The sequence below is a fragment of the Peromyscus leucopus genome, chromosome 5 (assembly GCF_004664715.2).
Source record: "Peromyscus leucopus breed LL Stock chromosome 5, UCI_PerLeu_2.1, whole genome shotgun sequence".
In the NCBI taxonomy this organism is placed as follows: domain Eukaryota; kingdom Metazoa; phylum Chordata; class Mammalia; order Rodentia; family Cricetidae; genus Peromyscus; species Peromyscus leucopus.
The window spans coordinates 126669180-126685639 of record NC_051067.1 but is presented as its reverse complement, the minus strand read 5'-3'; the positions used below and the strand labels follow the sequence as shown (position 1 = coordinate 126685639).

At 48.5% G+C, this 16460-nt stretch overlaps 1 protein-coding gene across 1 annotated transcript in view; it reads right to left on the bottom strand.

Annotated features, from left to right (window-relative positions):
* The window catches only part of Rab4a (RAB4A, member RAS oncogene family), a 29515-nt gene extending 16694 nt beyond the window's left edge, over positions 1 to 12821 (bottom strand). The window contains exon 1 of the mRNA XM_028856347.2: positions 12591 to 12821. Coding sequence (XP_028712180.1) covers positions 12591 to 12621 — 31 coding nt within the window. The 5' untranslated portion in view covers positions 12622 to 12821. The remainder of the gene's footprint in view (positions 1 to 12590) is intronic.
* Positions 12822 to 16460: the final 3639 nt, after the last annotated feature.

The following is a 16460-nucleotide window of genomic DNA, read 5'->3' as shown; positions in this document are numbered from 1 at the left end:
CAGAGGACATGACATTCAGTGCCCTTACCTCCTCCCCAGACCCCAGCAGACCCACAGCTGGACCATGAGCTAAGGCACAGAAGCAGGGTATGCAGTAGGGGACGGGTCAAGATGGCCGAACAGCCCGTGCCAGTGACCTCAGGCTGGGTGAGTAACGGCGCCTCTGCTTGTGGAACTGCTGCTGTCTGTGACCTCCATCTTGCTTTAACCCTGGGCCTGTTCCCAGTCTCAGACCACAGCCCCAGTCTGTATCATGGGGTCCTGCTGCTTTCTTCTGAGCTCATAATGGAACTGATTGTTAGCATAAAACTGATCTGGAACTGGGATGTGCAACCCTCAAGATGAGAGGATGCCATGCGGGGAGGGAGACTTGCCACCTGCAGTCTGTGTCAACACCGGATTTCAGGGGACAGCACCCTGGTCCTCCCAAGAATGCTGCCCACTTCTCTAAGGAAGGGGAAAGAGGTGCGTGAGACACAAACATAGTGGCCTCCTGCCAGGACACCCACCCCCATGCATGCTGCCAACCTCACAGGGGAGAGCTTTTGAACACAAGTTCTATGACACCATCCTGGTTTCCCCTTTATGTAGCCATGTTGATGCTAAGATTTCCGCATGCCATGGTAGGTTGGAGGCCCTTGAACTGCAGGACCCTCTCCAGGGGTCCCTCTTCCTGACAGAAAGGGTTCAGGCTGGATAGCACTTAGCTTTGGATAGGTAGGATAGAGGCATTGGGGTGGGGGTTGGGGTTCTTACTTTCCTGCTTAGTTTGGAATTCGAAGACCCATATAAAGGATGCCAAAGGTTGCAAGAAGAATCTATTTTTGAAATACTGAGTGGCAGATTCAGCTGATAACACCTGCAAGCCAACAAGGTGAGCCCACAGGAAGCATCCCTCACAGGGGTTGACCGTGAAAAGGTGAAGTCCATGCCCTTGAGGCAGGGCAGAATCCTGACTACAGTGGGCTGAAGAATACTGTGTGGATGGAAATACCGGCAGCTCGTCCAAGAAGCTGGGGGGGAAGAGGTAGAGAGTTAGAAGGGGATGCAGAGTAGTGGACCCACCAGGAAAGAAGGAGGGGAGGGGATGAGATGCAGCAACTGAGACCTGGGGACAGCTTGTGAAGAAGGCCGGTTCATCTTGGACGGCGAGACTTCCTTCCGAGACAATAGGGAAGGCACAGATGAATGTGCTGACTGGAACAGGTGGGCACATCCTCTGCCGGTATCTTCATCTACTGGTGGGCTCCACCGGGGCGGATAAGGGCTTGAGATGTGGAAGACAGCTGACAGACAGGAGAGTGCTGGGGTGAACATGCTGTACACCTGCCTCCATCTCCCCCTACAAAGCTCTCTATCCTGTCGCAGCAGGTCTGATAGAGGACTGGGCCAGGACTTTGCAAAGCACATGTCCTAGAAGCACAGAGAAGCAGTGGCAGCAGATAAAGACGCTGGAGCCAGGCATGGAGGGCAGGGTATCTGGAAGGGAGGCAGACCATGGCCTCTCAAAGACCCAGGAATTTCCATGTCAGGATGGATGTGGTCAGTGATGGGAACTGGACAGAGGATGCCCAGGGTGAAGTCAGGGAATTGAATACCTGAAGCAGAAGAAGAGATGACCAGAATGACCCTGCAGAGCCGTGAGGCTGAGGAGCTGGCCTGTCCTCTGTGCAGGCACTTCAGGCACCATGTCAGGAGCTGAGGACACAGCAGGATGCTCAGCAGATGACCCTGATGATGGCTAGCCTGAATGTCCACGGATGACGGCAACTCTAAAGAGCTGGCGGGACTCAGTGTGAAGGGGGTGTGTATGTCAGAAAATGCAAAGTCTGGTGCCCTCCTGAGGGATCAGCAGCCCAGAATGGGAAGTCAGCTGCCAGTGCAGGACACAGTGAACTAAAGATAAAGAGGTCTGATTGGAACAGCTGCCCTTAATGAGGAACAAATTTGGGGTGTATTAAGAAGTAGACTGTCGAATTTGATTAGGTTAACAGGAGGATGAAGCCTGCCAAACTCTATAAAGAAATAAGGGCAAATAATCTGTCAAGATGACTTAAAAAATATTTCAATCAGAGGAGAGACAGAGAGGACAGAAAGAAAAGCTGGATAGCTTTTCCATTTTAGACAGGGTCTTAATATTCAGTCTAGACTTCTGCCTCCGCCTCCCAAGTCCTGGGATTACAGGTGTGTGTGACCCCACCCAGTATGAACAGCTAACCTGACTTGTGGCTGACCCAAAGGACCTTCCTGACATGCCATGGCGTACTGGAAGAGCAGGTGAGCATGCTAGACAGAGAACAGTCAGCTCGCTCTCAGCTCCTCCTTTATGGGGAGCTGGTTCGTGAGGTGTCAGCTTTGACCCACTGAGGACAGAGACTTGAGGTCTCATCATCTTTGAGAGTCTGACCTCCTGCTGTTGTGACCTGGCCACCACAGGCACACACAGAAAACATGGGTCCTAACGGGACATTGTTCAGATGGCCAGTGTCTGTGCTCTAGAGGCCTCCGAAGTCTGTGGTACCACTATGCTCTCCCACCTTTTAGCTCTAGTTAGCCCTGGATCCACAGACAGATTTTGCTCTGTATGGAACATAGTGAGTCAACAAGATCTGGTCATATCAGTAGAACTGCTGAAGGCTAGCCTCTTGGTCATCTCCACCTGTACATGGGACCTAGGCCCACCTCACAGTGGGTCTGAGTCCTGGGCTACCTGACTCCGCCCCCATCTGCAGGCAAGATTAACTGCCGGCTCAGGCACACACCTGCTGCTTGGGGGGGGGGGGAGTCCCCAGTGTAGCACTGGGCACAGGATATCATTGGTGTCAGAAGAGCTTCAGACAGCAGTCAAGCTGAGGCCTGATAACGGCTAGAGACGGTCCATTCATGGGCATGTGCAACTAAAGAGCGTGAACTGCAGTCCTAAAACAGACCAGAGCGTCTGTAATGTGTTTATGGCTGTAGAGAGCCAGCCTGGCCCGCACAAAGCCCTGGGGTTGATACCTAGTGTCCTTAAACTGGGCGTGGTGGTGCACAGCTATAATCTCAGCACTCAGAAGTGGAAGGTCATCCTCGTCTACACAGGGAGTTGGAGAGGAAAGTAAATGAGGGGCTACCATGTCGTCAGGACTTGGGACAAACAGGAGTCCCCTCAGCAAACAGTGACAAGGAAGCCAGCCACCTGAATGCACAGGGGCTCTCCACTGAGAGCACCCCATTGGGGTTCCAAGCTGACTGCGGGGCACAGATGTGCCCAGCAGTACCTGGGCAGGTCCCCTACGGCCCTGCTTGTCACCATGTCACTTCTTTGGCTGCCCAGCTTTCATCTGACCGTCACTTGAATCTGGCAGCTGCAGAACCAGGTCCTCCCACACTTGGCTCAGAGGCCTGGCAGGGCCTTGGCTTCAGATCTGGGTCCTCAGCAGGGACGCTTGTTTTCCCTATTTTCAGGCGCTGTGAAGTACCCACGTGACCTTGTCAGTCCAGGAAATTTGATCTCCAGAACGGGTTTTATTAGAGTTCTGTTTCCACTAACATAATGTCTGACTTCTACCACAAAGAAAATAGTCAAACTAGGCCTCCAAGTCAAAGTTTCTATTTATTTTGTCTTTTTGTTTTATCTTCTCTGACTGAGAGCAAAATTGTTTCTCAAATGGGTTCACATCAAAGCTTGTTTTGGCTGGCTGTGCCCTGGATTGTACAGAGGACCAAGGCAGAAGCTCACTTGGACCCTCTGTTCCCAAAGACCAGAGTTTACCTTCTAGTATTGAAAGGAAGTTTTTGCTTTGATCATAAGCAAGAGCTGATCTGCAAAAGGAGCCATGGGCTGTGCTCAGCCCTGTGTTTACGTTGTGAGCACTCTCCTAATAACTGCTGTGGAAGGCGCACCAGGAGACAGTGGGGTCGCTAAACGCACCCTCTACTTGTACGGACGGCAGTGACGAAGGAGGGGTGCTTTGTTCTTAAGTCTCCAGTTGCTTTTCTGTGCGATTAAAAATTTATGTTTGAAAAGAAAATGATAAATGTCTCTCTAAAATAGACCTTACATTCATAATTTATTAGCACTTTATGAATAGTGTCCTTTCTTCTCCCATCTAAATACCACTGACTCCTTAAGGCTTAAATGCCAAAGCATGCCGCACCTGTGAGGAGATGGGGCCAGGTATGGGTGGTTCAATCTGGTAATCTGTTTCAGGAGGTGGAGGCAGAAGGATCAGGATCAAGTCTAACCTTGGCTACAAAGCAAGTTTGAGGCCTGCCTGGGTTATATGAAACCCTGTCTCTTTTATTATTTTTATTTTTAAAGATTTAAAGATTTGCCAGGCGATGGTGGCGCACGCCTTTAATCCCAGCACTTGGGAGGCAGAGGCAGGCGCATCTCTGTGAGTTCGAGGCCAGCCTGGACTACAGAGTGAGTTCCAGGAAAGGCGCAAAGCTACACAGTGAAACCCTGTCTCAAAAAACCAAAAAAAAAAAAAAAAAAATTGAAAGATTTATTTATTATGTAACAGAGTTCTGCCTCCATGTATGCCTGCAGGCCAGAAGAGGGGACCAGATTTCATTGCACATGGTTGTGAGCCACCATGTGGTTGCTGGGAATTGAACTCACGACCCTATTATTTTTTATTTTTAAAACATCATATGTGTGTCTGTGTGGGTATATGCACATGAATGCAGGTGCCTGCAGAGGCAAGAGGTGATTAGACCCCCTGGAGCTGGAGCGGGGGTGGGGGTGGGGTGGGGGTAACAGGAGTAACAGGGGAGTTACAGGTTGTGAACAACCTGATATGCATGCTGGGAATTGAACTCGGGTCATCTGGAAGAGAGCAAGTGTTCTTAACCACTAAGCCATTTCTGCAGCCTGAAACCCTGTCTTAAAACAACAACACAAAGCCAGAGGAGAGAAGCAGAGACACCCACAGGACGCAGCCACTGAGTGCCCTGGGCCGCGGCTGGAGGCGGCACCGGAGCACACGTTCTACCAGACGTCAGATCCACTGCCATCACACACTTATTCATATTGACCAAGTCTTTCACAACAGAAACTACCCTTGGAACTCTTATTTCTGAAACAAGGTCTCACTTTGCAGCCCTTGCTGGCCCGTGGCTCTCTGTGTAGACCAGGCTGGATCTGCTTGTTTCTGCCTCTGAGAGCTAGGATTAAAGGCTGTGCTACTGAGTTCCTTGGAACTCTTAGACAAGAATATAAATAAACAAAAAATAAAATAAAATGTATAAGTACACAGTGCTTACTTGCCTTATGTTCTCTGCTATAATGTGGTTCCTTTTTTAAAAATCTTTTTTAAAGACTGGGTTTCATATAGCCCAGGCTACCCTCCTACCTCTACTTCACAAATGTTGGGACTCTAGGCATGACACCCAGTTCTACCCTTTGAACAACAGTGCCCTGCGTCATCTTAAGTTTCATGCCACAGTTATAGTCACTGACTAGCAAATGTCACACAGCCTTCAAATGCACAGAAAACAACCTGGCGGTGAAACGGGACAATGACACCAGGTGAGGGCTTGATCCACATTACAATCACCCTAACTCCAGCCCCAGAACATCCAATTGTCTTCTGAGCTCTGCAGGCACCAGGCACACACGGTATATTTGCATACATCCGGGCAAACACTCATACACATAAAAGTTAAGTAAGTCTTTAACAAACAAACAGATAAACACAACTGCAGAAATTCTCAGAAATTCCACCACAGCAACAGGGCTGAGGCATAGGCCAGGATGCAGGCTAGCAGAGGCTTCCAAATCTTTACCTGGGCAACGTTCTGCTAGAATTACTAAGAATGATAAAAACATACCAGCTCATGGGGCGGTGGCGGTGGCGCACGCCTTTAATCTCAGCACTCAGGAGGCAGAGCCAGGCGGATCTCTGTGAGTTCAAAGTCAGCCTGGTCTACAGAGTGAGTTCCAGGACAGGCACCAAGACTACACAAAGAAACCCTGTCTCAAAACAAACCAAAAACAACAATACAAAAAACCAGCTCAGTTTGACGACACCCCCTAGGAGGGTTTGAGAGAAGAAATTCCAGAAACAACATGAACCTTTTCTCATTTCAAAGAAATGTTCAGGGTTGGAGCCATGACTCAATAGTTAAGAACATTTCCTGCCCTTCCAGAGAATCAGAGTTCAATCCCAGCACACAGTACACAATCACCTATAACACTAGATCCAGGAGCTCAGATGTCCTCTTTTGGTCTCTGTGGGCACCCATACATGTGGCATATTCATACACACACACACACACACACACACACACACACACACACACACACAAACAAACAAACAAACAAAAAACCCTGGGTTAATCCCAGCATTCAGGAGGCAGAGGCAGGTGGATCTCTAAATTTGAGGTCAGTCTGATCTATACAGTGAGTCAAGGCTGCATTGTTAAAAAAAAAAAAAAAAAAAAAAAAGTCTGTTAAGAATAATTGAAAAAAAAAGAATAATTGATACAGTTTTTTTTTTTTTTTTTGAGACAGGTTTTCACAACAGCTCAGGCTGTCCTAGAGCTCACTTTGTAAACCAGGCTGGCCTCAAACTCCCAGAGATCCACCTGCCTCTGCCTCCCGAATGCTGGGATTAAAGGTGTGCACCACTACCACCCAGCCAACATGTGAATTCTTAAAAAACCCACCGACATGGTCTTTAAAAGAAGGACTGCTATTACAACAAGAAGAAAATTCCAAACTTATATTTACACGAAATTGCTTTTTGGAGAATTTGGAAAGTTTGGGGAATTTAATTTACTCAGTCATCATGGTTTTCCAATGATACTGCATTCCTATAAGTTTCTCAAGGCCCCTGCTCTCATGCACACCCAGGGAGCTGTGGGTCCCATGAGAAGCCTGCAGAAGCTGCAGATCCAGGGGTAGATGTGCAAGCAGCAAGCCCCAGGATGTTCCATACCTGCCAAGTCACTGAGATGGGAACCAAGAGAACCTCCCTTTATTCAGGATCTGGCCCAGCAGCCCTGACTCAACTTCCTTTTGCCCCTTCCAGGGAGAACAGTAACTCTGTGGGAAGGCATCTTAGAGACTTAGCAGAGAGCCGGACTCAGGAGCTGAGGGTGGGGGACAGTCTAAATGGCGCTTTCTCCAAGGCAGGTGGGGACTCAGAGAACAGCAGCCCGGGGAGGCAGAGGGTTATGTGCCTGGGCATGGGACACACTGTATTCTGATTCTCTGGGGGCACCCAGGTGGAATAGCTAGGGAGGGTATGGAGAAATAAGATTCTTAGGAATTAGTGGTGAACTGATACTATATAATCGGAGGCATCCCAGAATCAGAAGTAAAGTCACAGGCTTTAGCACCCAGATGACCATGAAAGGAATACTGATCTTGTTCTGCCAAAGAATCATGTTTCCAATGTTCTCAGATAAGCTGTGATACAATACAGTCATATCAACTACATTAATATATGTCTGACCTCTACCCATGGTCACAAGCATCCCAGGATAGCTTAGAATGCTGCTCAACACATTTGTAGACTACAAAATCATGTAATAGCAAAAGGTTGGACACCCCTGATAAAGACTTCAAACACGGGGGGGGGGGGGGGGGGGGACGAGGACGGACGGGACGGACCGGGCAGTGCACGCCTTTAATCCCAGCACTCACGCCTTTAATCCCAGCACTCAAGCCTTTAATCCCAGCACTCAAGCCTTTAATCCCAGCACTCGGGAGGCAGAGACGGGAGGATCTTTGTGAGTTCAAGGACAGCCTGGGCTACAGCGTGAGTTCCAGGAAAGGCGCAAAGCTACACAGAGAAACCCTGTCTCGAAAAAACCAAAAAAAAAAAAGTCTTCAAAAACACAGTTCCTGAGCCAACAGCACCTCTACATCTGGAGCTTTAGGGGAGACTCTCCAGACCCCTGGAACTGACCCTTTTATAGGTGAAACCACATAAATTATTATTATTATTACTGTGAGTATGTATGTGTAATTTGTACGAGGGCACAAGTGTGCAATGGGTGTGTGTATGTGGAGGTCAGAGAACAACTTTGTGGAATCAGCTCTCTCACTTTCACGCGGGTTCTGAGGACTGAGCTCAGGCCGATGGCAAAGCGACTGCTTTACCCTCCGAGGCATCTTCCTAGCTTGCTCTCTCTCTCTCCTCCCCTCCCTCCCCTCCTCCTTTCTCTCTCTTCTTTCTTTTCTTTTGATACAGGATCACATGTAGCACAGGCTGGTCTCCAACTCCCCATACAGTATAGCAAGGAATGACCTTCAACTTTTTTATTTTTTATTTTTTGTTTTTTCGAGACAGGGTTTCTCTATGTAGCTTTGCGCCTTTCCTGGAACTCACTTGGTAGCCCAGGCTGGCCTCGAACTCAAAGAGATCCGCCTGCCTCTGCCTCCCAAGTGCTGGGATTAAAGGCATCCGCTGCCGCTGCCGCCGCCGCCACCTGGCTGACCTTCAACTTCTGATCCTCCTGCCTCCACATCCTAAGTGCCGGGATCATGGACATGCCCCACCCCAGGCCTAGACCTTGCTTCTTGAAATGCCTACCAGTAAGTTTTCAGTGAATAAGAAAAAGAAAACTACGACTTTGTCGATCAAAAATGTACTGAATCAAACAAATGTTCTTTTTTCTGATGTCTGCTTGAACTGTTTAAATTTTTTGTCAACTGTGAGTTAAGGCAATGGGGATTCAGGGGATTCTCCTAACAGGAAGAATTAATTTTACTTTATGAATGAAAGGGCTTTAAAAATGTTGCTTTTTTATTTGAGATATCCTTGTCAATCCTAATTGCCTTATCAAGCCTACATTTCTTCACGACTCATTGTATAACAACTAAGACCTGTGAGATAGCTTCTGAGGCTTTGCACCTCAAAGTTCCTCACGTCCAATGGCTTAATGTGACAGGTATCTGCTGTCAGAGCCAGAGGCTGCAGTGAGGTGTGGCAGTGTTGAGCTCCTGCAGGCTCAGGAACGGGTGCTTCCTGCCTCTTCCTAGTTTCTGGTGGTTGCCAGCTCCGCTGGGGGTACCTTGGCTGGGTACTGGACCTCTCTAACCTGAGGCTCACTGCCACGGCCCACTCTCCTTGTGTATGTTTGTGTCCTTGTTTCCGTGGTCTCTTTAGGACACAATCACTAAGTTTGGGGCATACGACTCCAGCATGACTCCACCTTCAATAATCATTGGCAAAGATCCTATTCCAAATAAGGTCACATGCACAGGTCCAGAACTAGGACTTAAGTGTGACTTTGAGGACACAATTCCAACCTCACATACACAAATGAGGATGTATAGTTAGCAGAAAATACTCTGATGATCTCAACCTTATCTTTTAGACACTGGAATGCTGTGCATTATTTTCTAAGTGGAATATACTATACTGAATATACTATGATAGAAACAACCACGAGGCCAGCAACATGAGCAGAATTTTTCTGTCTCAGCAGATTTTCAAATAGTACATGGCATAAATTCTTCCTCCATGCCATTCTTCTCTAGCAATTGAAGTTTTAGAAGCTCCCTGGCATTTTCCCACCATATACACTGCTTAGCAATTTCTGTGGCTGACCATTTGGTGTGAGGAATTACTTAAGGAGAGTTTTCAAACTCTCAGGTCTCAGGCTGCTGACCTGAGTCCTTGGCCCAGCTAGCGCTCACTGAACACAGTCATAGGATGCTGTGTCTCTAACAATCACTAGGACAAGCTCCCTTCTGGTTAGGGACACTCAGGTTGAGGGTCAGTGTTACTTTTGTTAGCTGGGACCAAAATGCCTGAGAGAAGGGAAGGGAGGAAAGATTTGTTTGGCTCAGTTTCCCAGGAGTCAGCCCATCGTAGCTGGGAATATGTGTTGGGACAGTTCACATCAGCAAAGGCCAGGAAGCAGAGAGAAGGGACTACAAGAAGAGGCAGGGGGAAGACAGAGTTCCAAGGACATTCCCCCAGTTTCCTCCAGTCATGTCCTACCTCCAACCTTGGATCACGGGCCATCATAACATCAGACCAGGAATATATCAAAGGATTAATTCATTGATTAGTTTGGAGTCCTCAGGATCTAATCATGCCTAGAAAGCCACCACAGACTCACCCACAGGTGTGTTTACTAATATCCTAGTGCCTCAGTTTAATCAAGTGGACCAGGTCAACCGCATTTCAATGAGAAGCCTACCTGTTTAACATTCCAATTTACATTATGATCTTATGTGATCTAAAGCACAGGTTCACAGAGTTAGGGACTTCAGATCAAGAAAATGCTGGCCACCACTCAGCCAGTGCAAGGTGCAGGGACTGTTCTACAGGCCATTAGCTCATTAGTAGCCGTAAAACATGGGCTCCTATTTTTCATCGAATTTCCACCAAGCTGCAGAGAACCTCCTTTCGCAGAAGAGAGAAAACCAGCCCGGAACACACGGAACTTAAAGGTTAGGCAAACATTCCTATGCCAGCCAACAGGCAAACGTCCGGAAGGAGAGGTCTTGTTGTTTTAATTTGGGGAACAAAACTGTATAAACACAGTCAAGGATGAGTGAAGGTGATAGCCTCTGCCTCGGTTTGGGTGACTATTCTTCTACGCCAGCAGCTCTAGAGACCTCGCTTGCCTCTTTCTAAAGCTAGACTTCTACTTTTTAGTTTCTATTCATTGTTTGTTTGTTTTCTCCCTTGAAAGGAAAGATTACATTCAGACTTAGCTAAAAAGTAGAAACCTGGACATGGGGACACATGTCTATAATCCTAGCACTCAGGAGGCAGAGGCAGGGATATTGCCACAAGTGTGAGGCCAGCCTGGTCTACACTGAATCCCCCCCCCCCCCAGACAGGGTTTCTTTGTGTAACTTTGTGCCTTTCCTGAACTCACTTGGTAGCCCAGGCTGGCCTCGAACTCACAGAGATCCACCTGCCTCTTCCTCCTGAGTGCTGGGATTAAAGGCGTGTGCCACCACCGCCCGGCTCAAGGCTACACTGATTTCTAAGTCATCCAGATCTAGAGAGAGAGAATCTGTGTCAAAACAAACAAAAACTAAAAAATAAAGGCATATTTGGAAAATACCTTGAAATGAAGGGAAAGACAAACACACCTGTGGCCCGGACAAAGCCAGCCACCCATGGATGGTGCCTGAAGTTTATGGGGTCAGACATTATGCCTCAGTGCCCCAGGAGTGCTGGTGCCAGGAGACAGTGAACCAGGCGGCTGTGAGCCTATATTACCCTTCCCAGGGTCCCGCCCTCTCAAAGTCCAAACCTTAAGGTTCTTCAACTGCCTCCTCGCTCTCCTCAAGTTAAGGGGCTCACACCATGCTCCAGACCTGAACCCCAGATCTGCCTGTCCACTTGCTCCTCTCTGACCTATCCGGGTCAGCTCTTTCTCACACAGTTGGCCAGACCATACTCCTCAGAACTGCTGCCTGGATTTTAATTGTTTATCCATTAAGGTCACAACCAAATTAACCATCTGTTCCTCACTGGACTGAAAACTCTTGGGGAAGTTTCCACGGCACTTTTTCACAATGATTAGAACCTTCCTGACTGGCCCCTGGCCCCACCCTGTGGCAGGAAGGAATCAGGGGGCACATCGGGATAACCCGGACTGATCACCATGCTTTTCCATGGGAGTCCCTCCCTGGAACCAGCACATACCAAATCAAAGTCTCAAGCCTCAGGTAGGGACTGGTAACCATGCATTGTAACCAGTTTATTCTTACCTCGATTGGGGATTTGGTGTGGGGGGGGGAGCACCCAGCACATGCATTGGAAACGACTGGGACAAAGATGAAAAAGACACAGCTCCGTCTCCAAGGCTTATGGTCATAAAGAGGATGTGTGTTTATAAAGAGCTATAAAGCGACCTATAACAGGGTGGAGGGAGGGAGGGAAAGATACGGGAGGCCAGGGGCTTCTGAAAAGAGATGCAGTCATCCATTTAAAACTCATTATAATCTCAATGCAAAGAAAGGAATTCCAAGCCTTGAGAGGCCCACAGCCATGCCCCCAAAGACACTGAATGCAGGCGTGGCCCTGAGCCCCCACCCCTGCGCTCCGTGCTGCAGCGGGGAGGGGGAGAATCAATGATAAACTGGCTCCCCCAACCTTGAGCTATTTAAATAATCCAAGGAGGAGAATGTAGGGTGAAACCAGGGTCAAGGCAGGAGGGAACTTGGAGGAGAGGATCACAATGCTCTGCACAGCTGGGGGCACCTGCTGGCCGGAGAGTCCAACCCAGCTCCTGATACCCCTAGATCCTCAAGATTCCAGCCCAGCCTTAAACATCCAGGCGCTCTCAAGTTCTAGCCCGACCTTGACACCCCAAGAATCTCAGGATCCCAGCAGTTGACACCCCGGGATTTTCAGTATCTCCACCTAGCCCTGAAACCTAGATTCTCAGAATCCCAGCTACGATTACTAGGATCCCAGTCCAGCCCTAAACACCCCAAGATTCTCAATATCTCCAGCCAGCCTCTGACACCACGAGGTTCTCAGGATCCCAGTCCAGCCCCAACATCTCGATATTCTAAACACCGGCTCTGGAGACCTTAACCCCAGCCACAAACATTTCGGGACCCCAAGGCCTGCCCCCCCCCCCCCACACACACATAAGCGCGAACCCGCGGGATTTACCGTAAGTCTCGGACATGGCGGTCTGCGCCATCCTGCCGCCACAGTTCCGTGGGATCTGGTACGTGCTCCAGTCTCCACAGAGCGAGGGGGAACCGAGCGTGAAGGGCCGGGTACAGGCCCACTGCGAGCCGGCCACCGGCTGCGGCCCAGCGGGACTCGGCTCCGCGCCTGCGCACCGCCGCCCCGCCGACCGCGAAGGAGCCCGGCAGAGGGGGGAGGGGGCGGGGTCGCAGGAGGAAGGAGGAGCGGGGCTGGGGAAGAGGAGGGAGGGAGGGAGAGCGAGAGAACTGGTGAGAGGCTCCTACTAGCAGAAGGAGGTGGAGGCGAGAGAGGATGAAGAAGGGGGACCAGGAAGGAAGGAGGAGCGGAGCTCAGGAGGGGTGCCTGCACCCGGTAGATCCTTCCAGATGGCATTGCAACACAAACTCAGTCATCCTTAAGTGTGACCTACCAGGTTAGGGTGGACAGGAGCCATCAAAGGGCTTGCTTTGAAGGGAAGAGGGTTCACCAGCAGAAAGCCAAGCTCTTACCCTCAGCAGGTGTGTTTGGTCACCTGAACTCCCGACTCACCTCTTTCAGGAGACTGCGCATTGGAGATTGGGGAACAGTGTTGCCTGGCTCTCACTGCCTCTAATTTCAAAGGTGTGTTCGGCGTAGGAAGCCATGCAGGTCAGAACCTACTCCTACTCCCAAGAAAAAGGGGCCGGGGGACATTTATTGAAAGGCAAACTGGGGTCAGGAATTTGGCCCCCTTGAGCAAACCAGGGCCTGAGAGCCTACCTTCTTCACAGGAGCAACAGAGGCCTGGGCGGTGGAAAAGGCCACTGTGTACCTTTTTGCCCTAGGCCGTCTGGCTGTGCCACGGATCTATCACCAGGCATTCCCGCCTGTCCGGTGCTGCCTGGCCCAGCATTTCACTCTTTTGTCTTGTGACACAGATAATTAAGGAGATGTGGGAAGTCCTGTTGAAGTGTCTTGCTCGCACAGCTTGCACAAGTGGCAGTTGAGATTGTCTGGCTCGGTGTCTCTTGTCTGGAATCTCAGCATTCGGGAGGCAGAGGCAGGAGGATTGTTTTGAGTGGGAGGCCAGCCTGGGCTATACAGCAAGGAGGGGAAACAAGGATAAAAGAGACACAGCTCAAAAAGAAATAAGTTTTAAAATAACAAAAACGATTGCTTACACAATTTTTAAATACAGAGATATTTTATATAAGAATGTTAAAATAGCCGGGCAGTGGTGGCGCACGCCTTTAATCCCAGCACTCGGGAGGCAGAGCAGGTGAATCTCTGTGAGTTCGAGACCAGCCTGGGCTACAGAGTGAGTTCCCGGAAAGGTGCAAAGCTACACAGAGAAACCCTGTCTTGAAAAACAAAAACAAAGCAAAACAAAAGATGTTAAAATAGCAATGAACTGTGCTTAAGGCCCCAGCATGGGACATTTCCAAGCTGTAAAATTTGTATTTTTTTCTGAGGAACTCACAAACAAGATTACATTCAAAACACACGTCTTAGTTGGGCATGGTGGCACAGGCCTTTAATTCCAGAACTCGGGAGGCAGAATCAAGCAGATCTCTGAGTTTGAGTCCAGACTGGTCTACATAGTGAGTTGTAGGTAAGACCAATCAATCAAACAAACAAAAATATGTCTTAGCCTTTGTGACTTAATTTAGTAGAGAATCTTTTGGCCCCGTGACCTATGTTTTGGTCTTGGCTTCTAATTCTATGAAGTGTACTTCAGAAACAACTCTATGATCTCATTTTTAAAAAGGGGGGGGGGGCTGGAGAGATGGCTCAGAGGTTAAGAGCACTGACTGCTCTTCCAGAGGTCCTGAGTTCAATTCCCAGCAACCACATGGTGGTAATGAGATCTGGTGCCCTCTTCTGGCCTGCAGTCATACATGCTGTATACATAATAAATACATAAATCTTAAAAAAAAAAAAAAAAAAAAAAAAAAGAGGGGCATCAAGATTGCCAAGTGCGGTGGCATGTTTGTAGCCCCATCCCTCGAGAAATGGAGGAAGGAGGACTGAGAACTCAAGCCGGCTAATCTTAGCTATATAGTAAGTTTGAGGCCAGCTTGAGCTACATGAGACCCTGTCCTGGTTGGTGTTTTTGTCTACTTGACACAAGTTAGTATCATAAAACTGGCCTGTAGGCAAGCTGAGGGGGCATTTTCTTAATTAGTGGCCCATCCCACTATGGTGCCACCACTGAGCAGGTGGCCCAAGTTACACAAGAAAGCAGGCTGAGCTAGCCATGAGAAAGAAGCCAGTAAGTAAGCAGCACTCCTTCATGGCTTCTGCTGCAGTTCCTGCTTCCAGGGTTTGCCTTAACCTTCTTTGACGATGGACTTTGATGCGGAGGTATAATCCGAAATAAACATTTTCCTCCTCATGTTGCTTTTGGCTTCGGTGTTTTTACACAGTGATAGAAAACCCCAACTAAGACAGATCCTGCCTCAAAACACAAAAGCGAGGGCCGGGGAGATGACTCATTTGGTAAAGTGCTTGCCATACAAAGCGTGAGGACCGGAGTTGAGATTCTCAGCATCAGTGTGAAAAGCTGGGCACTGTAGTGTGCACCTGTAATCCTAACAGTGGGAAGAAGTGAAAGTGACCCACGGGGTCTGCTGGGCAGCTATTCCTGCTGAATCAGTAACCTCCAGATTTAAAAAGAAACTGTCTCAGAAAAGGAGGTAGTGATAAAGATACCCAGTATCAGCATCTAGCCTCTACATACATGTGCACAGTCATACTCGTGCACCTGTACACACACACACACAGGGCTGGCAAGATGGTCCAGTGAGCAAAGGTACTTGTCACCAAGCCTGATGACCTAGAACCCACATGATAGAAGGTTCATCCTCTGACCCCAATGCTCACTCATGCACACACAAACTAAATAGTAAGCATATGTGTATGCAGGCACATACACAATAAATAAACAAAAGAATTAAAATAAAAACCAAAATTATACATATGCTGTTGTTAAGATACTTGAAGCTCCCCCCCCCTCTTTCTCTCTTTATTTTTAGTTTTGAGATAGGATCTCATGTGACTAAGGCTGGTCTCCAACTTGCTATATGTAGGCTGAGGATAACCTTGAACTACTGATTTTCCTGCCTCTGCCTCCTGAGTGCTGAGATCAGAGCTTTGCACCACCAGGCCTGGTTTATGCAGCTCTGGGGATTGAGTCTGAGCTTCACGAATGCTTAGTAAGCACTTCAGCAGCTGAGCCCTGTGTTTAGACAGCACTCCTCTCTTTGGAGAACGCCTTCTCACCCTTGTCTTTTTCTTCTTCTTTCTCTATCTTTTTTTTTTTAGAATTCATCTAAATATATACATTTCACTGTTTTATTTATTTGTTTGTTTGTTTGTTTATTTTTGGTTTTTCAAGACAGGGTTTCTCTGTGTAGCTTTGTGCCTTTCCTGGAACTCACTCTGTAGCCCAGGCTGGTCTTGAACTCACAGAGATCTGCCTGGCTCTGCCTCCCAAGTGCTGGGATTAAAGGCGTGCGCCACCACTGCTTGGCCTTTCTCTACCTTTTAATTTATGTGATTAAATCTTTATTACCTTAAGGGGGCTGGAGAGATAGCTCAGCTATTAAGAACACTGGCTGTAGCCAGAGGTGGTGGCACATGCTTTTAATCCCAGTGCTTGGGAGGCAGAGGCAGGCACATCTCTGAGCTAGAGGCCAGCCTGGTCTATAGAGTGAGTTCAGGACAGCTAGGGCTACACAGAGAAACTCTGTCTCAGAAATTTAAAAAAAAAAAAAAGAAAAAGAAAAAGAAAAAAAGAACACTGGCTGCTCTTCCAGGAGACCCAGATTCAATTCCCAGCACCCACTTGACAGCTAGCGACCTTGGGTA